Source organism: Myotis daubentonii, chromosome X, assembly GCF_963259705.1.
Source record: "Myotis daubentonii chromosome X, mMyoDau2.1, whole genome shotgun sequence".
NCBI classification, from domain to species: domain Eukaryota; kingdom Metazoa; phylum Chordata; class Mammalia; order Chiroptera; family Vespertilionidae; genus Myotis; species Myotis daubentonii.
Genome location: NC_081861.1, coordinates 47,261,708 through 47,284,354, shown reverse-complemented (window position 1 = coordinate 47,284,354; position 22,647 = coordinate 47,261,708). Strand labels below are relative to the sequence as shown.

The 22,647-nt window shown below is 42.7% G+C and overlaps 1 protein-coding gene, 1 long non-coding RNA gene and 2 pseudogenes across 2 annotated transcripts in view; all 4 read left to right on the top strand.

Annotated features, from left to right (window-relative positions):
* Nucleotides 1-22,647, top strand: part of LOC132224361 (uncharacterized) — a 1,115,498-nt gene that overhangs the window by 431,458 nt on the left and 661,393 nt on the right. The gene's annotated exons all lie outside the window — the stretch shown is intronic.
* RTL4 (retrotransposon Gag like 4) lies at nucleotides 5,312-6,241 on the top strand. Its single transcript, XM_059678827.1, has one exon. It carries the CDS (start codon nucleotides 5,312-5,314, stop codon nucleotides 6,239-6,241), a length of 930 nt encoding a protein of 309 aa, XP_059534810.1.
* Nucleotides 11,195-11,521, top strand: LOC132224568 (ATPase inhibitor, mitochondrial-like; annotated as a pseudogene).
* Nucleotides 11,608-12,142, top strand: LOC132224567 (cyclin-dependent kinase 2-associated protein 1-like; annotated as a pseudogene).

Here is a 22,647-nt window from a genome sequence, read left to right as displayed (position 1 = left end):
AACATGGCTACTTTCACTGAAGTCTTAATTTTATAAGCCATATATAATGCTGATACCACTCAGGGCCTGAATCAACTTGGCAAGTACAAAGAGGCAATGGAGTCTATCTTTGGGGTTCTCTCTTAACTGCATGTAATGCTCTATGTTCAACTCTAGTGATATGATGCCTATCTAGTGGCTAATCATCTTGTTCTCCATCCTGCATGCAGATCTTTTCTTGCCTATAAAAATTTAACCATTTACCTATCTGGGCCTTCTTCTTTGTTGGATTGAGAGAGAATGGTGCAAATGGGTCATGTACTGCAAGGACAATGTTATTGGTCATGATTCTGGCTGATGACTGAACAGAGTCATCCAAGCATGTGATATGGCTGCCAGCAGAAACCACAGACAAAAGAGACAAGGTGGGTGAAGGGGCAAATGGAGAAACAGGACCTTAGGAAGAATATTAAATGAGCCTATGGAACAAGAAGGCTGATGGAGCAAGTGTGGCTCCTTAAAAGAGTTACTCACATTATAAAGGAAAACTAGGAAACTCTGACAGGAAATACTTGTAAAGAGTGCTCATGACACATTTAACTGCATAATGGGTCCAGCTGAGCCAGAAGGAAGGTTGAAGCTTAAAGGAAGGTATGAATTCTGAGTCATAGAAATGGCCAAATTAACCCCACCTGGGCTTCTCTATCTCTAATAATGGAGATATGGGTATAGCTTTTCTCCCTGATTCACAAGCAGAGAAGAGAAAAGCAGTGCATAACTCACAGCAGGCACCACAGAGTCCTAAGAGAAGAGTCAGCTCAATTGCTACACTCTCTGTTGCCTCCAAGCCAGCTATACTGCAGATGCCTGAGTTAGGCCTACACTAGCCCAGTGTTTAGAGGTGACCATGCATCTTTAATGAGAACCTTGGAAGGAAGCAATCCACATATTACACACTTCAGGGGCCACTTTTGGAGCCAAATATTTTCTACTTTCAAAAATATAGAGAGTGCTGAAGCAGAAAGGGATTTTTGAGAGTACAGTCTGCCCTCCATATCTGCAGGGTTTGCATCCACAGATTCAATAAAGTGTGGATAAAAAAATATTTTTTAATCCCAGAAAGTTCCAAACAGCAAACCTTGAATGTGTGATGTGCCGAGCACTATGCTGAATCCAGGAGTACCCTGCTGTAGCCTATATGGAAATATAGGTTATATGCAAACACTATACCTTTTTATATAAGAAACTAGAGCATCTGTGGATTTTGGTATCCTCAATGGGCCCTAGAACCCATCCCTACTGAGAGATGGCTATTCAACCTAGTGTTTCTCTAAAGTGTTGTCAGGGAAACTTCTGCATCAGCATTATCTGCAGAGTTTAGTTAAAATGGAGATTATTTTATCTCATTTCAAACCCATTGAATCACACTGTCAAGGGGTAAGGCCCAATAATCTGCATATTAAATTACGGGGGGGGGGGGGGATTCTAACTGCCCTGAAATTTGAGAACCATTGACAAATGTTGGAGTTCTGTAGCAAGTCACCCAATATACCCAGGGTAAAATCTGAAGACCTCTTACCACAGAATCATTTGGCGTGCCCATAAAAACTCAGGTCACTGGATCTCCTTCTAACCCCCTTGACTCAGAATTTCTTACGTGTGATAAAATTTGAGAAACAAAGTGGCTTCATTGTACAGATCCAGATACTAACCCAGAGAGAGATGTGATTTGTTCAAGGTTGTCAGTAGAGCTAAGGTCACAATCAAGTCTCCAGATAAGTCCAAATGGTATCTTGAGGGTTATGTCTTAGTTTTGCTTCTGTGACATTCATTAGAAGGCCTCGCTCTCTAGAGTAACAATGTAACTGCTCTAGGTAATTGCATGAGCCTAAATCAAAGCTTCTTCTGCAATGAGTTAGTCAGATCAGCTCAAGGTCACAAAGCTCTCTTAAAAGCAGCAGGATCCTGCAGGCCCTTCATGAAATGGGGTCTCCGGGGACTCAAGAGTGAATTAGTTTTATATCTAGGGACACTCTTAACCCTGGCTTAGAGTCAAACTGAAACAAACCCCCAAATGTCCTGCAATAGTTTAATAAGCCTATTTTTGTGCTGTTGTTTTTGTAGTCGAAACCTATGCCAATTAAGTAAATGCTTAATTTAAACATATGCAGTTTTGTGTCAGACCTGGTCCAAGTTCACTAGTCTGATGGCCCAAACCTGTACATTTGAGGTTCCATCTCTTTCTCTACTTTATCTCCCCAAGACTGTAGTCTGGAATTCCTCAAGACTGGCATGCTCTTCCCCAGGATCTGCTGGGATAATTCAATAGAAGGCCATTGACCTCCAAAAGGAGAGCAATTCCCTATGATAAGACAAAGTAGATTTTCTTTGAAAGATTAAGCAATTGCCGTTGACAATGGTGGTGTTGTATGGTTTACATTTGGGATAAAGCTTATAATTTTAGTAAGTGTTTCACTAGTGCTACATAATTAGAAAAATTAAATGCTCTGTCACCTTGAATACATAATTCTGTAAAGAAACAAGATACCTCTGTAGAGATTCTAGAACTTGTGAGGGTGGAGATAAAGGGCCAAAGGCATGAACAGAGAGTGAAAAATTATAATCACACCCTTGCAACAACAACAAAAAAGAGTTTGGTATAGGTTCTCAATCCCTTATATTCAATTCTGAAATAGAAAGTTCTGTAGGATGGAAGCTTTTTTTTTTTTTTCATTAATTCGGTGCAAGATTCATTTAGCGGCAAAACCTGAGCTGAACTGACATGAACTTAGTCTCTAGCTCTTTTAGTATAAATATTCAGGATTTTTTTCCATGCAAAAATGTTAATGACTTAATTATGGGATATATTCCCAGACATCACTGGGAGTGTTATGTAAGAAGCAGTACATACTCTCTGTTAACTTTCTAAATTCCAAAACAAAAAAAAATTAATTCTAAATCTCAGTCAGATAACAGACTGTGGACCCAGAATAATGATAACTAGCATTTATGGAGCACTTGGCATCTGCATGAAACTGTGCTAATCTCTTTTCATTTCATTCAATCCTCAGGTCACTATAGGACAGGTATTAAAATCATCACCATTTGAAAGTTAGGAAATTGATTCTCAGAGAGGTTAAATAACTTGTCCAGAGTCACACAACTTTTGGTCAGACCAGAATTTGGATGTAGGTCAGTCTGACTCTAGAACCTGTATGCTGAATTCTTGCACTCTACTGCCTGGGAGAGATTAACAGTTGTGAAGGGCAGCATGGGCTCATTTGGGCTTCATGTGAAGGTAGAATATCATTTGAGGAACAACCTACTACCTTCAAATATGTACCCTCCCCATCTCTACTTATCTGCAATGCAACTAATATAGCTTTATTCCTTGAGGTTCATCTACATGGCTTTTCACACAGGGACCACCAGCATCAGAAATCTGCTGGGCATCTTATTAAATACAGATTCCTGATGTCCACCCCAGATCTACTGAGTCAGAATTGTTAGGGACAAAATCAAATTTATTCCTATACACATTAGAGTTTGAAAAAAAAAGTGAATACCCTTAGAAAGGCCAATCATTAACCTTCATTAACTAATTTACATCTTAGTATCAGTTGACACATGGTTGGATGAGCAGGAATAAACTCATGGATGGTCACCTAGAAAGTGGATGATGTCTGAAAGGTAAATGAGGAGACTTTATAAGGGTGATATATGAAAAGGAAGAAAGAAAGGAAGATATGACAATATCTCACTAATTTGGTAATATGCAATAAGGGTAAAGCCTCACCATTGACATTGTCCAGCTGTCAGTCTTAGAAGCAAATGTCTCTTTTTTGGGTGGCCACTCAGAACACATCTATTATTGCATTGATACAACAACCCTCTGAGGTAGACAAGATAGCAAAGCTCATTAGATAAAATAGGAGATTGAAACCTAAGTGAGTTCTTAAAACTCATCTAACTGATTAATGCTAGTATTTGGGCAAGTTTCTGGCCCCTTATCTTAGACTATTTCATTCTTCCAATAACTTTTTTCATAGATCTAGAGAGGAGGAACCATCAAATAAAAGCTAGGGATTCAAGTCTTAAATTAAATGATGCACAGTTTTTGCCCACCAATGGCCAGTTTGAATACATTTGAATGCTATGATACACAAGGAAAAGGCAATGAGAGGAATTACACAGCAGAATAGTTCAACTGGTATACCATATGTTTGGGGTTTGTTTTTAACTTTTTCTGGTTGTTTTCTTTTTGTTATCAATGCAGGGAGGACTGTGGGACATTTTTGATTTCTATATTTTTAAGAAATTCTGTTCTTATTTCCTAGATTCTTAACCTTACCACTTCCTCTTGCCTATGATGTCTTAATCATCTCCATAGCAACCAAACTGTGACCTCAGACAGGAACTAGAAAGCCAGAGAAGATGAATTGACTACTACCACAGCAATCAGATCCCCACAACAGTGAAGACTGGGATTAGGGCAGTGAGGGTCAAGTCCAACCAATGATTATTACAATTTGAACTGAGTATTCTCTAGAACAGCTCTTCTCAAACTTCAGTGCATATTTGAATCACCTGGGGAATCTTGTTATAGTGGAAAACTGATTCAATAAGTCAAGTGGGACCTGAGAGTCTGCTTATCTAACAATCTCCCTGGTGATGTCAATTCTGCTAGTTCCCATATCACATCTTGAGTAGCAAGGGGCATGAATCTTCACCAGCCTGAGTAGTGTATGCAAATGAGTATATCTGTGGTACTGGAGGAATTGCTATTCTGGATAGCAGTCCTGATGAGCATGCTGGCTCTAATATTAGCTAGATTTGTTTCTTTGGGCAAACACTTTTACCTCTCTGGATCTCTGTTTTCTCATCTGTGAAAGTATGAATTTGACATGGATGATCTCTAAGGTCACTATGGATTATAAAATTCTTTGAGTCTCTGATTTTAAAAAAAGGTACTTTAGAACCAAAGGCTTAATCTGAGGGCAAATTCCTATAATATAAGGGAGTGGGGAGGGAAATCCACTGTGTTTTTTATGTTTATCTTCTTAATTCAAAATCCTTTATTTGTCCTAAGGTAATTTATTTCTTCTGAATGTGCAGAACATTGGCATTCTCCATGAAGACGAGGTGACATTCAGTAGTGGACAACAATTTTTGCCATCTCTCCAGCTCAGCTCTCAGCATCTCCTGTGACTTCATAGCTAACAGCTTTGGCTACTTGCTCATGATACTGTCTCTTTGATCACAGAGCAAACCCACTGTCTGACCACTGGTCTCCAGGACTTGTACTCAATTCTACTTATTTCTGGAAGATATAATGGAGAAGCATACAGAATCATCACCTACATTGCAGGTAGAACATTCCTCCCTTTGGGCAGAGAACCTCATTCTGCAGCCACAAGTGCAGCATCTGACTGAGGAGAACACTACTGTGAGGGATAAAGTCATGCCTGCTCTGGCCACCCCAATGATGCCTTTACTCTATTCACTTAAGAATCTTTCCCAGTTTCCTGATGACCCTGCCAATCTCTCAGGGTTTCTTGCTCAGGTGACTAACTATTTGACAACTCTCAAGATCACCAATCCCATACACGATGCCCAAGTCAAATGGTTTTTTGACTACCTATCTCAGCAGATGGAAAGTTGTGGGATGATATCTAAGTCTGAGCAGAGTGCTCTGTTGAAGCAATATGAGAACTTTGTTCTTGAGTTCCAGCGGTCATTTGGTGAGTCCAAAAGACAGGAAATGAGCCCTCTGGTGAATGCTAAGGTTGACGAAAGGGACAACTCCTCTCAGCAGGATGCTACTACTTTCCAGCCTCTTGCTCAAAATCTGAGCTGTAATGAAACCAGTGAGAGTGATCACTTCCAAGAGGGCCTACCTGATCCCATTCAGGATGAAATGAGTGGCACAGATATGATGGACAACCTCCCAGACCTGATCACTCAGTGTATTCTGTTAGACAGAAAACATAGTGACAAGCCAGAGCTCTTACAGTCAGAGGCCCAGCTCCCAGTGTTGTCATCCCTGGTGCACTACCAAACCCTCTCCAGCCCCTCATGTCCATCATCCAAGGAGCTTATACAGCTGAGAGGAAGCCAGCCACCTCTGACCCCTGCCAAACGAGCCCGCCAGCAAGAAACTCACTTGTGCCTCTACTGCAGCCAAGCTGATCACTTCACAAGAGATTGCCTTGCAAAACGATCTCGAGCTCCAGCAAGGATAAACAACCCAGCTCACCAGTAAGAGGAGCCAAGGCATGTCCCTTTGTGAACTTACATTCCTCTCACCTCCAGCCTTACTGATTTATATCCTGCACTAAACATTTAAAATACAGATGGAGAACTGTGATACCACTTTACACATTCATGAACACATGTCCTTCTGGAAATTTAAATAACCAGATCTTATTTATTTGGTGACCCATCACCAAACCTAACCCAACAATGATGAAAACAATTCACAGGTATTTTCTGTAGTTGGTACTAATTTCCCAAGAAATTAGTACTAAAACCCTGCAGGCAAAACTCTGCCCAGTCTTTGCCAATGAAAACAACCCTGGAAGTACATTAAGAACCTCTTCCCCACCAATGGGTGAGATCTAGTTTGAGTCTTCTGTGCCTAAGAGTGGACCCAATCTTTTTACCCTCACCCTCATTGTCCCCTATTGGTTTAAGACTCTGTACTGAAGACTTAATTGCATTTTCATATTTCCTAACAATATTATCATACTAGAGGCTGGCTTCTGCTCCACCTGTTGACTAGAGTTCAGCTTCAACACAAGCCAACCTTCATGGAAACACAGCTCTGCCACCCTTCCATACAGCTATATTTTATTGTCATTTAAAGACTTAAGCTTTCTCAACATACTGGGTCTCTTGGCTATTGACAAACCAGGTGGTATGGCCTTTTGAACACGGCCTGGAATTGTCAGTCCACTTCTAGCCTTCAGACAAGTACATATTTTTAGCTAAGCCCTACCAATTCCAGTTTACCTTCCTTTTTGCCAATCATCTATTTTAGGTTTCTGCATGTTGTATGGCCAAGTTAAAATTGTCTAGGATAATGACTTCTGACAAGTATTTAGTGAAAGTTGGGGGAAGGTATCCCATCGTAATTACTGTGTCTGCATTGAAGACTGAGAGCCAGGCCCTGCAAAAGTTTCTGACTCTAGAGGCTTCAGTGTGGTCACCACGTAGGATCACTGGCCATTTATGTTAAGCTCTACTCTTATGGATGACCTCTGGGAAGCTCTTGCCTGATTGAATGTCTTGAAGAGCAACTAATGGCAGGCAACTTTCTGAACCATCTCATCTGAAGAATCCTGGGGCATATAAACAAACACCATCTGTACATAAAACTCAAGAAGTGGGGTTGGATTGTTTGTGTTGTACTCTTGACATACATCAGCTCTGTATATGGATTCCTAATGCTTCTGAACAAACATCATGCTATGCTGGAAAGGCACAGCTTTCTAAAATCTTAAGGATATCTAATGATGATCAGTGATTCCTAGTAATTATCCAGTCCTCTGTTCCCTGCTTTGTAGTACTGATATATGTCCTCATAATGGATCCCCTGAAGAAAAATTGCTAATTCCATTTTTCCTAGTAGCCATCAAGACCTCTCAGAATATAAAGTGCAATTGTCCTTTGGCCTTATTTCTGGAGAATTATGCTAACATTGGCAATACTTAAACCTAGCTAGGAGCTTACTACTCTCATCTTGTAGCACTACCAGATAGATCTTTCTGCCCATCAGTGCCTCACTAACTACTGTACCAATCCTTATTTGCATTCACAAGAGGTCTCTTTTATCAACAGCTTGCTATGCATCCACTTTACTCCATGTGCTCTCACAACAAGAAGACCTGAATGCATATATTTCAGTTGTTCCAAGGAATTCTCATGAGAATACTAGGATTATATGAGATCCCCTAAAGTAGCGGTTCTCAACCTGTGGGTGGCGACCCCTTTGGCGGTCAAACGACCCTTTCACAGGGGTCTCCTAAGACCATCCTGCATGTCAGATATTTACATTACGATTCATAACAGTAGCAACATTACAGTTATGAAGTAGCAACAAAAATAATTTTATGGTTGGGTCACAACACAAGGAACTGTATTTAAAGGGCCAGAAGGGTGAGAACCACGGCAAAGGGTAGATTTATATGAACTTTAAGTGACTCTGGAATTACCAAGAGGAATCCTAATCTAGCACCACCAATTCTGTAATAAAGAACTCATTCAGTGGCCTCAAGTTATTTCCTTACAAACCCTAGTATATTCCTGGAGTGCTAATGGTAGCATTCAATTGGTTTCATCACCAACATTTCCTTTCTTAGGAACATAATTTATCATTATGTGCCCTCTCACAAGAATATGTCACTCTGTTTCCTCTTTGGACCTTCCCTCTGCAGCAAAATTACCTTCTTCTCCAAGAAATCTTCATATTTCATAGCCTCTCAGAATAAATAATCAACCCTGGGCTATTAACTTCAGTTCACCTCCCACTTCTAGAGGCCACCTCTTGTGCTCTGTGTGATGAAATCTAACAGTGAGACTGAGCATATGAATAGAATGCTGAGATAATACTTTTATGCCTACTAGCTAGCAAACATTTTATTTACCACTTTAAAATATTTTATAGTGACACCATCCACTTCAACTATAATTAATTCATTACTTAGCATAAAGAGTTACATGGATGAGTTTTCAGAACGTATGCCAGAGTGAACTTTTCTGAGAGTGAAGCAAATTAAAATCTACAGAAAACAGATGAGATGTAACCTACTGAAATATGTAGTCTGGAAATTTTAATGCTTGGGTAGCCCCCAGGTATAATCAAGGTTGTAGTGTGGGAGGCAGATCTTCTGTATAATTGATGCCACCCAGCAAGATAGAATCTAATCATTTTATGATGTCTTAAGAAGGAATTGTTTACAAGAAAATGTTCTGCATGGAATCCAAAAGAGAAAAAAAAGAGAAAAAGGAGGCAATTAAGAACCACAGGATACTGGTAATCTCTCTAGAGTCGGGGGGGGGGGGGCGGGATGTTGACCAGCAAATGATTTGGCAGGTCCACCTACAGTGAATGAGGTGAAGGCACAAGGCCATCTCAATTTTTGTCATTAGCCGTTTCGATTGTCACCAAACTCCCCTTGCTCTGACTCTATGCTCTAAAAAGTAATATTTTCCTGTATAAAAATGTTGTTATGGGAGAAAATTTGCTAACCAGCTGGCACGAGTGTTCTAGACTAATTAATTCTTATTATAAATGAATAAATTCATGTTTGGCTTATACATCAGTTTTTTGTAGTTTTAATAGCATCAATCTTCCAGATTCTAATCGCCTCCGAGCACACTGTAAAAAAAAAAAAATAAGATTTTCACCGTGCAAAGTCAGCACCACAGTGTGAACCATAGCGAATCCACTGAATATTAGCCTCCCTGAGACCATTGCCTCAACAGTCAATCAGCCTCCCTCTTTATTTCTCTCATTTGTCTACAACTGTAATAAAATTACAAAATACCTATGGGTTTCACTTCCTGCACTTTTCTCCACACACATTCAGCACCATGGTACCTGCCTTAAGCAATTGCTTCTTACAATACTACATAGTTTAGTCAAACCATCAGAATACACTGTCATGGATGAAGATATGTAGACATAAGCCCATGTGAAGAACCTTTGGAGAGAGAGGGGTGTATACAACTGGCCTAACTCTCATCATCTCCATTCTGTCCAGATGGCAACACATAAGAAAAATACTGTCACTGCCCTAAACTCTACCCATGATGGTAAAACAAATATCACCCTTTTCTAGATTCTGGAAGATCTTCTCCACTCAGCACCATCTTGCCTATGACCACAATAGTCATCTCTGAAACAAAATAGAGAATTTAAGATATATCAGCATCTTGGCAAAATCTAACATATCATGCCCTTGGGAAAGCTCTGGGAGCTTGTGCCGCATCTGTATATCCTTCTACGTTGGTGACCATCTTTCACTGCCTCTCTTTGAAGCTTCAGGCCTCATTTAGCCAAGAGACTGGGAAAACCTTCAAGGGACTATAATGTCATAAGTCTTCAATGTCACCTTCATACAAGGGTTACTGCTCACATTTTACAAACAAAAATGCCTGAAGAACGGTACACCACTTAGTAGAGTCAGTAGAACTCTCCTGGTACTCAGACCACATTTCCCCTTCATTGATAATGGCTATAACTTTGAATATTAATGCACTAAATTATTGATATTACTTCTTTATATAAGCTTAGAGTCTTGCGTCTATTTGAACCTGTTTTCTGATCAGTTCCTTCCAGTGCACACATAACGTGGCTCTGGTCCTTTTATCTATCCAGTTCAGCAATCAGCCAGTTGTGACTATATTTCACCAATTCCATTTGCTTCATAGTAACCCTTCATTGTGGAAGACCATAAGAATTTCAGTTTTGCCCTAACCGGTTTGGCTCACTGGATAGAGCGTCGGCCTGCTGACTGAAGGGTCCCAGGTTCAATTCCGGTCAAGGGCATGTACCTTGGTTGCGGGCACATCCCCAGTAGGGGGTGTGCAGGAGGCAGCTGATCAATGTTTCTCTCTCATTGATGTTTCTAACTCTCTATCCCTCTCCCTTCCTCTCTGTAAAAAATCAATAAAATATATTAAAAAAAAAGAAGTTCAGTTTTCCTATGCATAAAAAACATCTCTTCTTAATGCTCAGGTGGTGATTATATATATATATATATATATATATATATATATATATATTATAGAGAAATATGCTAATTAGGTTGGGACGCCATAACGGGTCACAACCGAACAGGAGGAGGTTGCACACACAGCATCGGGAGCGGGGAGGAACTGGGGACTGGCTTCCTTAGTAGTCCTGCAGGGTCAATCTGAAGAGGACAGGACAGGCACCAATGGACCAGTGCTGCCAGCAAGATCTCGACAGGGCTGCTGGCCTCCTGGAACTTGGCCTTGGGCACTGAGGCCACTTCCCATTCCTTGGACTGGCTCCCTTAGTAGTCCTGAAGGTTGAATCTGAAGAGGACAGGCCAGGCACCAATGGACCAGCACTGCTGGCACTTGAATGTGAGCAGACAGAGGGAAAAAGGACCTTCAAGGTATGTCCAAGGCAGGTTTGCGTTTAAAGCCAAGTGGGGTGGTCCGGAGCTGCGCGGCACTGACAACCATGGCAGTCTCCGCTTCGGTGGTGCAGCTGCAGCTCGAAGTGTGGGGAGTGAGGGCCATGCAAGCCGGGCACTTTGTCTGCCAATGGTCAGCTAATTTCAGCTCCTAGGCAGACACAATCAGGGAAGCCGGTGGGACCTTTGCAAAAAAAGAGAAGGCTGAAGAGGAACGATACTTCCAAGAACGGACTAAAGAACAGCTGGCAGCCTTGAAGAAACATGTGGAAGAGATCACTCTTCATAAAAAGGAGATTGAACATCTGCAGAAAGAAATTGAGCGGCACAAGCAGAACATCAAGAAACTGAAAGATCATGATATTGCGGCTGTGTCAGGGTTAGGGACAGCCATATTTGCTGGCGCAGCCCAAGCTATCAACAACAAAATGTGCGCAGGAGCTCGGTGGTCGAGGGGGGGATGTCTTACAAACCAAACTTGACCTCGCACATGTCTGCAGCCTCCCTCAATGCTGCTGAGAGCATCCACCCGCCTTCCACCAGCATGGCAACATCCTCCCAGTACCGCCAGCTGCTCAGTGACTACGGACCACCATCTCTAGGCTACACGCAGGGAACAGGGAACAACCAGGTGCCTAAGAGCAAATATGCTGAGCTTCTGGCCATCATCAAAGAGCTGGGGAAGGAGATCCCACCCAGGTACTTTGAAGATCCCACCCAGCAAGAGCACGATGGAGAGACTGAAACGAGGCATCATCCACGTGAGAGGACTGGTTCGGGAGTGCTTGGCTGAGAGAACGGAGCCCCAGTTCTTAGCCTCTGAGTCAGCACCAAAGGCTTTCCATCTTCTTCTAAGAAGTGACAGCTCATGCCCTCTTAACCCCCCTTCCCTCCCCTCCCTTCAGATGAAAATTGGTTTCAAAATGGTAACAGCTTGGTTTCTCCTCCCTGTGCCCCTCCCGTGGTTCGTCAGGCTCCAAATCTCCCGTCGCTGAGATGGAGAAGAGATTTTTGCAGTTATTAGGTTTACATATTAGTTAGGAACTATCCAGGGCATTTTGTGTGTGTGTTTTAAAAACATTGATTTACATGATGCACGTCAGTTACCTATCACAGTAAACCATAACTGGCCTCCCAGATACTGGAGTTTCTCTTCTGGATACATTTCTGTTACTCACATGGTTCTTTATGTTTCTCTTCTGAGCTGATCCAACTCTGAGGGTTTATTTCAGCAAGTCCTGAGACAGCACTTTAGTAGCCAGTGCCCATTTGCAACACAGTATAAATGCTGCTCAATGTAACTTTTTTTTTTTTGCTTAAACATTTGCATGACTATTAGTACTTTGAAGTCAATCTTTAAAAAGCACAAGTTATAAATACAGAAGAAAGAGCAACTTATGGAACCTCACACCACAAGGACCCCTGAAATTTCCCCTAAGTATGTATGTAGATTTCAGTTCTGCCCTTCCCATCAGTGGAAGAAAGTGACTGGAGAGAAACCAAGATGGCGGCATAGGTAAACACCTGAAATTGCGGCCTCACAAAATCACTTCAAAAATACAACTAAAAGACAAAATGGACATCATCCAGAACCACAGGAAGGCTGGCTGAGTGGAAATTCTACAACTAGAAGGAAAGAGAAAAGCACACTGAGACTCAGAAGAGGTACAGAAGTAAAGTGAAGAGGTATAGAGGCACACATGGAAAGGGCTGGCAACTGAGGACGCCAGTGTCTTTTCCAATCTGGAGGGAGTCACAAGCTCCTAACTGCTCTGAACTCCAGTTCCAGGTGAGTCTCTGGGGACCCAGACTCATACAGGGAGAAACTGGACTGCCTGGCAGCAGGCGGAACTTGAGGGCGGCTTTCTCTCAGAGGTGCATGTGGCGATTACTGGGGGCCACTGAGACCCGGGACTTCGTAGGTCAGGGCTGAGGATCAGCCATAGCTGCTTGCTCCACCCTGTTGATTCCCTGAGACCCCGTCCCACCCAAGCTGTGCACAGAGGCTTTTGCATATGAATGACCTGGCCCTTTGCAATCTAAAATTACCTAACAAACTGCAGTTGGGTCAGAGAGACTCAAATAATCCAAAAGAAGGCCCAAGGCCCCACAGCAGCTTGCATTGATTCACCGCTGGGCCTCATCTGGGCACCTCCAAACCCCGAACAAAGAAGAGGAATCTGCAGATCTCTCCGTAGATCCTGCTGGGCAACCTCAGGCAGAGGCTAAATTAGCACCTCCTTAGAGATCCAAGTGCCAGTGTACCCAGTGTACCCAGTGGTCAAAGTGGGCCCATCCAGATTACAACTCCTCAGATCCATAAGGGACACACTAACAGGGCAGACTCAGTGAGCACCAAAGCCCCACTGAAATAAGTCTTGCCCCAAAAGGGTGTCTCCAGCACAGAAGTTCTCCCACCATAGACACAGCTGAATCTCACAGCCTATTGGCCTGGAGGTCAATTCCTCCCAGTGATACCAACTACAATCAAGGCCTAACTACAACAAGACTGTGCACACAGCCCACAAAGGGGTGCACCAAGACTGTCCACCTCAGGTAATTGGGGAGGCTGAGCCACTGGGCCCTATAGGACACCTAGCACAGAAAACCACTCTATCAACACAGGAAAGCAGCCAAAATGCAGAGACAAAGAAACAGGTCACAAATGACAGAAATGGAGGAAAGCAAACTACTGGATATAGAGTTTAAAACCATGGTTTTAAGGTTTTTCTAGAATTTTCTAGAAACCACAGATAAATTTAGTAAGACCCTCAATAAGTCTAGTGAGACCCTCGAGGATATGAAAAAGGACCAACTAGAAATTAAGCATACACTGACTGAAATGAAGAATATACAGAGATCCAACAGCAGACTAGAGGATCGCAAGAATCAAGTCAAAGATTTGAAGTATGAAGAAGTAAAAAACACCCAACCAGAAAAGCAAAAAGCAAAAAGAATCCAAAAATATGAAGATAGTGTAAGGAGCCTCTGGGACAACTTCAAGTGTACTACCATCTGAATTATGGGGGTGCCAGAAGAAGAGAGAGAGCAAGATATTGAAAACCTATTTGGAGAAATAATGACTGAAAACTTCCCTACCTGGTGAAAGAAATAGACTTACAAGTCCAAGAAGCAAAGAGAACCCCAAACAAAAGGAATCCAAAGAGGATCACACCAAGACACATCATAATTAAAATGCCAAGAGCAAAAGACAAGGAGAGAATCTTAAAAGCAGCAAGAGAAAAACAGCTAGTTACCTACAAGGGAGTACCCATATGATTGTCAGCTGATTTCTCAACAGAAACTATGCAGGCCAGAAGGGAGTGGCAAGAAATATTCAAAGTGATGAATAACAAGAACCTACAAGCAAGATTAGTCTACCCAGCAAATCTATCATTCAGAATTGAAGGTCAGATAAAGAGCTTCACAGATAAGAAAAAGCTAAAGGAGTACATCACCACCAAACCAGTATTATATGAAATGCTGAAAGGTATTCTTTAAGAAGAGGAGGAAGAAGAAAAAGATAAAGATAAAAATTATGAACAACAAATACATATCTATCAACAAGTGAATCTAAAAATCAAGTGAATAAAAAACCTGATGAACAGAATAAACTGGTGAATATAATAGAATCAGGGGCATAGACAGGGAGTGGACTGACAATTCTCGGTGGGGAAGGGGTGTGGGGGTGTGAGAAGAGACTGGACAAAAATTGTACACCTATGGATGAGGACAGTAGGGGGAGGTAAGGGCAAAGGGTGGGGTGGGAACTGGGTGGAGGGGAGCTATGGGGGGAAAAACGAGGAACAAATATAATAATCTGAACAACAAAGATTTCAAAAAAGAAGAAAGTGACTAATACTGTTTGCATCTTTGTATGTATTTATTACTTGATGTAATAAAGTTTATTTTCATTAATAAAACAAAAAAAACTGGAAGATCATGCTGATGATTAAGTGCACACAGTTCCCCTTAGAATTGCTACATACTGTCCACATCTAGGAAGACATAGTTCTGGTATCTAATATCTATTTGTGCTGCCAATAGATTATAATAAACTAGAGGCCTAGTGCACAAATTTGTGCACAGGTGGGGTCTGGCCAGCCCTGGTGGGGGCTGATCGGGGGCAGGGCCAGCTGGGGGGAGGAGCCGAGGGTGGTAGGCCTGCTGGCCCCAACCCTGATAGGGGGGGCGATTTGGGGCAGGGCCAGCAGGAGGAGGGGCCACCTGCCATTGGTTGGCCGGCCCCGCCCCCTGGTCAAACTCATAGTCAAGGGGACAATTTGCATATTAGCCTTTTATTATATAAGATTGTGATCAATGGGAAAAAAACAACAAAAAAACCAAGTGGGGTTGGAATTACCCAAGCAAGCCCCCAACCCCTTCACCTTCCCAGATGCCTAGGGTCCCTTTACAGCTGGATTGAGCTCAGTGCCTCCCAGTGGCCTGGACACCAGGCCTGACCACCTTTCTGGTTTGGCCCAAACATCTGAAGTTTGCATTAATTGCTAACTTAAGAAATTGGAGGGTTCACATAAAATCAGGATTCCCCACTTCTCTTTCCAAGGTGGCCGATTGGGCTACCAACCAAGGGTGATCGGTGTCACTTCAACCCTAAGAGGAACCCCCAGCTTGGGGGTGTGGTGAGGAGGAAGCTATCAGTGCAGACAGTTCAGTTGTGTAAACTCCCGCTGACTGTGGCACAGCCCAACTGTGTGGTTGTTCAACTGCGATGCAGCACAACCATGAAACAGTGCGGCTGTTAAATGAGGCCCCTCTCCAGCTTTCAGGGGGCTCTGCCTGCTCCAACCCAGTGCACCCCACTCTGCCCCAGTGAGACAGCTTCAGTGTTTCAGCTCCAGCATACAGAACACATTCCAGTGGAAAGGGAAAGTGTAGCCCTGGCCGTTGTTGCTCAGTGGGTAGAGCCTCCACCTGAGAACTGAAGGGACTGGAATTCAGTTCTTGGTTAGGGCACATGCCTGGGTTGTGGGCTTGATCCCCAGTGTGGGGAGTGCAGGAGGCAGCCAATAAATGATTCTCTCTCATCATTAATGTTTCTATCTGCCTCCCTCTCTGAAATCAATCTATACTAATAAAAGGATAATATGCTAATTAGACCAAACAACTTCCGGATGACTTTCCGGATGTCCTTTCGGACAAAGCCATGGTGGCGGGGCCAATGCAGAGGCGGTTAGAGGCAATCAGGCCAGCAGGGGAGAGCAGTTAGGGAGATCAGGCCAGCAGGCAGATGAGTGGTTAGGAGCCAGCGGTCCCAGATTGCAAGAGAGATGTCCGACTGCCAGTTTAGAAATTGGGCCTAAACCGGCAGTTGGACATCCCCCAAGGGGTCCCTGATTGGAGAGGGTGCAGGCTGGGTTGAGGAACCCCGCCCCCCCCGCACAAATTTCATGCAGCGGGCCACTAGTAAGTTCAGTAAAAGATGATGAAATGAAGGTTAAGAGCAGTTAACTTACCAGCCCTAAAGTTATGCAGCTAGTAAGTGGCAGGACTAGGATTTGAAACCAGTATCTTTCTAATGCCAGAGCCATTTGATCTCTGATAGCAGAGGGAAACACTAATTCCTCCTGCCCCTGACCCACCAAACTGACCCAATTGCATCTCTTATAGTCACTCAATACAAAACGGCCACTCTAGTAACTGGTATTCACATAGCCACTTGTTGAAATACTTGTTCTGGACAGCAGCCTATAAAGGAAGCACATAACAAATCAATGCCTTCTAGTACTTTGAAATTTTATTTGTGTTTGTAATGAGTTGGAGAAAATTCCTTGATACATCAAAAAAGACACTGTGTCTTCATTATCTTATTGGGCAGGCTGTTGCTTGTTGAGTCAGAATTCTAACAAAGGTTTCTGGCTATCACAAAGACTTCATATTTCTGTAGCTCTTCATTCAAAGCTATTGACTCTTTTTTAAACAATAGTTCAATGTTTACAGTGTTTGCTCAGTGCCAGGAGACAGCAAGAACTTTGACGGTTTGTGATGGTTCTTATCTACCATTGTCATGAGAAAATCAAGATTAAAATAAGATTTTGATTAATTCAGATAGCAATAAGCCAGTTAAGTTTGAGAACTAACCCCCACAGTATCGACCTCAGGGAATTTTCAGTCCAAAAATCTGACTCCAAGGAACATTTGTGGGAAGAGAGCTGTGTTCTCTTTTACATTAACCATAAGAGAAACAACAACTATCAAATATCATGTTCACTTAATTAGGCATGATGAGTCTATCATGTATCCATCCTTTATTAAATCTGTTTTTAGTCTGTGACACCTCATGGGGACAATGAAGACTATAAATTTACTGTCATTTAAATCAGATTTTCCCTTACTTAGCTTCACCTATCCATAATTTAAAGGTTATTGCCTTCCCCATTCAATTGTTCTAGGATATGAAAGAGTACGTGTTTATGCAGATAACTTCATATATGATTTTAAAGGTTCCAAGTCATAATAACAGTCACTGGGTACTTACTATATCCCAAGGACAAGGACCACATGCATAATCCTGAGAATAGCTCCCTGAGGAAGAAACTATTAGTACAGTGGGGCCTTGACTTCTGAGTGTCCCGACTAACGAGTTTTTTGAGATACCAGCTGTCTCTCAGCCAATTTTTTGCATTGAGTTGATAGAGTAATTTGAGTTAACGAGCTCCTTAACGAGCTCCTTAACGAGCTCCTTAACAAGCTCGGTCTCAGAAGGAATTAAACTCGTAAGTCAAGGCCCCACTGTATTTCCATTTCCCAGGTGAAAACAAGTAAACTCTTAGAGTTCATTTGTCCAAGGTAGCAAGCTAATAAGTCAGGGAGCCAGGATTCATACCTAGGTCTATTTGATAGAAAATACCATGTTCTTGACCACTATACTACATGCCCTTCCAGATTGGTGTGCCAGGCTGAAAAGTCCTAATCTTTTTGTGATTCTTCATGTGTTCACCCATCTAGGCCAGTGGTCGGCAAACTCATTAGTCAACAGAGCCAAATATCAACAGTACTTCTTCAAAATAGACTCGCCCAGGCCGAAAACTGACTTCTGCGCATGGGCCACGAAGTTTCAATCGTACTGTATGCGCACCCGCACGTGGTATTTTGTGGAAGATCCACACTCAAGGAGCCAAAGAGCCGCATGTGGCTCACGAGCTGCAGTTTGCCGACCGTGGATCTAGGCCATTAATCTCTCCAGCATGCCCTTTCTAAACCTTCTCTCACTCTACTTTGTTTTTAGTGAAGGACAATCATGACAAAGTTACCCAGAATTCCAGGTATAGACACAAAATAAATTTGAACAAGATAATATTTTCTGTTTTATTGCCAAAACTGTTTTTTAATGGTATCCAGTATTTTGTGTGTGTGGCCTATTTGGTTTTCATCAGTACTTTGAGTGGGAAGAGTAATTGTAGACCCTTCCCTGAAGGCTGTTATGGTCTTTTTTAAGTTGTAGTTGGTGGCTCAATTCCACTACACTAAAAATGTAATTGGGGTATTTTTCAAAATAGGTAGCATTAAAACAACACTGAAGCTCATTCTTCTTCCTTCTCACAAGTTTTTCCTATTTTCCCCCATTGGCTTTGATGATGATGATGATGATGATGATGATGATGATGATGATGATGATAGCAGCAACTACCATTTATTGGACACTTACTCCATGCCAGGCATTATGCTCTTTGATTTATGTGCATTTTCTATTTTAATTGTCACAACAACTCTCTTAGGGATCTTTTATTATTATCCCTATTATGGAGAAGAGTATATTGAGGCTTAGAGTAGTTAAGAAAATTATCCATGGACCCAGAACTAGTAAGTAAGAGGCAGGATTCTAATTCAGATACATCTAACAGCAGAGCTGACACTCCTACATAGCATATTACTATCCATCTATAACAGCAATCAACAAACTGTGTACCAAATCCAGCCTACTGTCTGTTTTTAAAAATAAGTTTATTGAAACTCAACTATACCCATTCATTTATATATTGTGTATGTGTGTTTTCATGCTAAGACATGTATGGCCCACAAAGCCAAAAATATTTACTATCTCTTCCTTTACAGAAAAAGGTTTCCTGATCTGCAATCCACGATATATTTTTCAGAGATATGCTTTTGTTTAATTTTAACAACCTAAGAAGAACTAGGCTAATGATTCTCAAATTTCTTCTGCTATCTCTCACATTCCCTATACTCCCTCTAGCCCATCACAAATCCCAATTCAAGTAATCATTGAAGACTTAATTAACTCAATGCCTATCATAGTTAAGGGCAGAAATAGAATATTGGGGAGCAATTATAATTATAAGAAATATTAATCATGCTCTGTTAACCATTGTAGATGAAAAAGAGGCCACATGCTAACCTGACAAGCTTAGGGAAGATTGCCTTGCAAACTCAAAGACCTAAAGTAATCACAAAGAATGGTCTGAAATTAAAACCTTAACTAGCACTAGCAGGTTTGGCTCAGTGGATATAGCATTGGCTTGTGGACTGAAGGGTCCTGGGTTCAATTCCGGTCAAGGGCATGTACCTCAGTTGCAGGCTCCTGGCCCTCGTCAGGGGCATCCAGGAGGCAACCAATCAATGTATCTCTCTCACGTTGGTGTTTCTCTCTGTCTCTCCCTCTCCCACTCTCTAAAAATCAATGGAAAAAATATCCTCGAGTGAGGATTAATAAATAAATAAATAAATAAATAAATAAATAAATAAGTAAAAAATAAAACTTTAGCTAACAGCAGTTATGGTGGGTAGTCATGTCCTATGCTGGTATCTTCCCTGGCAAAGGTCAATCTTTACCTTAACTGAGCTTATTGCCTTTTACATCCACAATAACATATAATTGAAATGTCAGGGTAATTTTCAACTTCCCTTTTTCTAGACCCCTCAGGGCACAACCAAATGCCCTGAGTGCCAGGATGGATACCACAAATTCCTTGTTATTGCTATTATGTTAATTGTTGACTGTTAACTATCCTGTACCCACCTAAGTAAAAGAAATATGTGTCTGTCATTTTACTTCATATCCAGTCTCAGAGGTTTCCCTGCTTTGCTTTCTCATGTAACCTACTTATGTCTTCTCCTTTGATTATCTATACTAATAAAAGCATAATATGCTAATTAGACCAGATATCCTTCCTGATGAAGCCAGGTCTTGGGTGCCGGAGAGAAGCCAGTGCTGGCAGCCATGGGAAGGAAGGCTTACTCTTGCATGAATTTCATGCATCGGGCCTCTAGTAATGTATAAAACAAGGTGAAAAACTGCCATTCTCCAGAGCATTATTCCAATACATTGAGATTCTGCTTCCTGGCAATTGTCAACAGTTTGGTTCAAATAAACTCACAAAAATTCTTTACAGGTTTGTATGTTTTTTTACGTTAACACCATGATTGCTTTGTTCTGATTAAAGAAAGCACATTCTAACCTGACTGGGAGTTGCACAAGGGATGTGGGCACTCACCTGGAAATTTGGCCTATCCTCCACAGCCAGGAGCTGCCTATTATCATGGAAAGATTAACAACCTTGTTATAGAAACCAGAAGCATCAGCCCTTTGAACACCCCATTTCTTTGCATACCTGCAGGCCTTTGCAAACCCCCAGCCCACAATACCTGTAAACTGCCCATTTTGCCTACCCATTCTTATCCTTTTTGCCTACTTCTCTGTGTAATCTGTGTCCTTCTACCCAATATAAACTGCTAGTTTATGGTGGGGGGCAGAGCAGATTTTTGAGGATGACCTGCTGCTCTCCCATACTGTTGGCATTATTGGAATAAATGTTCATATATAATTCAACCCTGTCTCTGCTTAATTGGCTCAAGTAGTGACAGGTAGCCCAGACCCAATGATTGCCCAGTTACAGGGTTGCAACATAATGCCACAAAGTATAAGGGATTCAACGAAATGCAAGGCAAAGTCTTCGGACATTAAATTCTTAAAATATGATTGAGGAGACAAGCAGGAAACAAAGCAAACAATACAAGAGGTTATCTTATTTGCTTCTAAACTTTCAAGGCCATCAAGGTTCCTTATCAGGCCATGCCATGTTCCCATGCACCGCAGTCCTTGGCCCTTCACTTACTGGATTTCTTTGCCCTCACATATTTCAATTTGCACTAGCCAATACTGAGCACAGAAAGGAGAAGTAAGATCTATCCCAACACCATAGTGATACCGAATTTTTGGACTGGAACCCGGATTCCTTGTCTGCCAAAATTGAAGAATGAATCCATGGACAGAAAATGGTATAGCAAAGGTGGAAATTTATAGAAGAACTGAAAGGACAAGTCGTCTCGGGGGCTGACGCTGCTGGCGGCCTCGGGCACCGACTCCCCAGCCCACGGCGGGAGCCCGGCGCAGGCTGCCACCTGCCCGCCGCCCCCGGACCGGACCCACGCGGCAGCAGCGGCGGCGGGGCGGGGCGCGTGTCCTCGCCTGAGGAGATGGAGGAGGAGGCGATCGCCGACGCCCCGGGAACGAGACGGAGGACGTGGACTTCCTGCCTGGACTGGAACTGGTCGATCTACTGGACCCCCAGCAACCGGACTGGCCCCTGGAGCCCGGGCTCAGCTCGCCCTGGGGGGGCTAGGACTGCACCCTCCATCTTGCCCTGGGTCCTCCATTTTTGGGGCGGCCGCCATGTGCTCAGGAGAGTGCCTTCTTCCCGGAAGCCCAGGCCCCTGCTGGCCACGCCCAGGATTTCTTTAAACTAACCAATGACAATCAAGGGACGTGCGCACCATAGAGATGACCCGACTCGTGCCTGGCCAATCAGCGGGGCCCACAGTCCCCTCTCCTGCCCTCACTCCACCCCCCTTTAAAACTCCCTGTCCCATCAGGCCTCTCTCTCTCTCTCGGCCACTGGAGCTTACCATTACATCGGTGAGTGTGGCAGGGGAGCCAAACCCGGGTTTGAAATAGATGACTCTTTGCTTTTGCATCGGACTGACTGGCTCCCTGGGGGTCTTGGGAACTTTGAAATCTGGGCACAACAGAACAAGTACAGACTCCCACATGGGGAGAGGGAAAGAGTCCCACAGAACTGACTCCCATGTAGGGAGGGGGAAGAGTCCCACTGAATTCCTTTTCCCTATAGTTCATAAAGGCTGCAGTTCCTGTGTCCTGATATCCCCTACGATTGGTCAGTATTCCTTTTCAAGTTGGTTACTATAGTGATTTCTAAGGACCTCCTTCCTCATAGTCCTTCCATTCCTCTGGGCTTTCTTCTTTTCCATCTTAATGAAGGGCTTCCTTCTCTTTATTTTGTAAATACAGACTTTTCTTGGCTACTTCCAGCTCCCTTGTCTTATGTAAATGCAACTGTTGCTGCTCCCTTGTCTTATGGAGATGTAAGTGCACCTGGCTTCCTTGTGTTATGGAAATGTACTTTCTCCCAGCCTGCAACCTTGCGTTTTCACATTCTAAAAAATCCCTAAGCTTGCCTATGTTACCCCAAATTCCTGCTTCAACAGTTCATTCAACACTGGA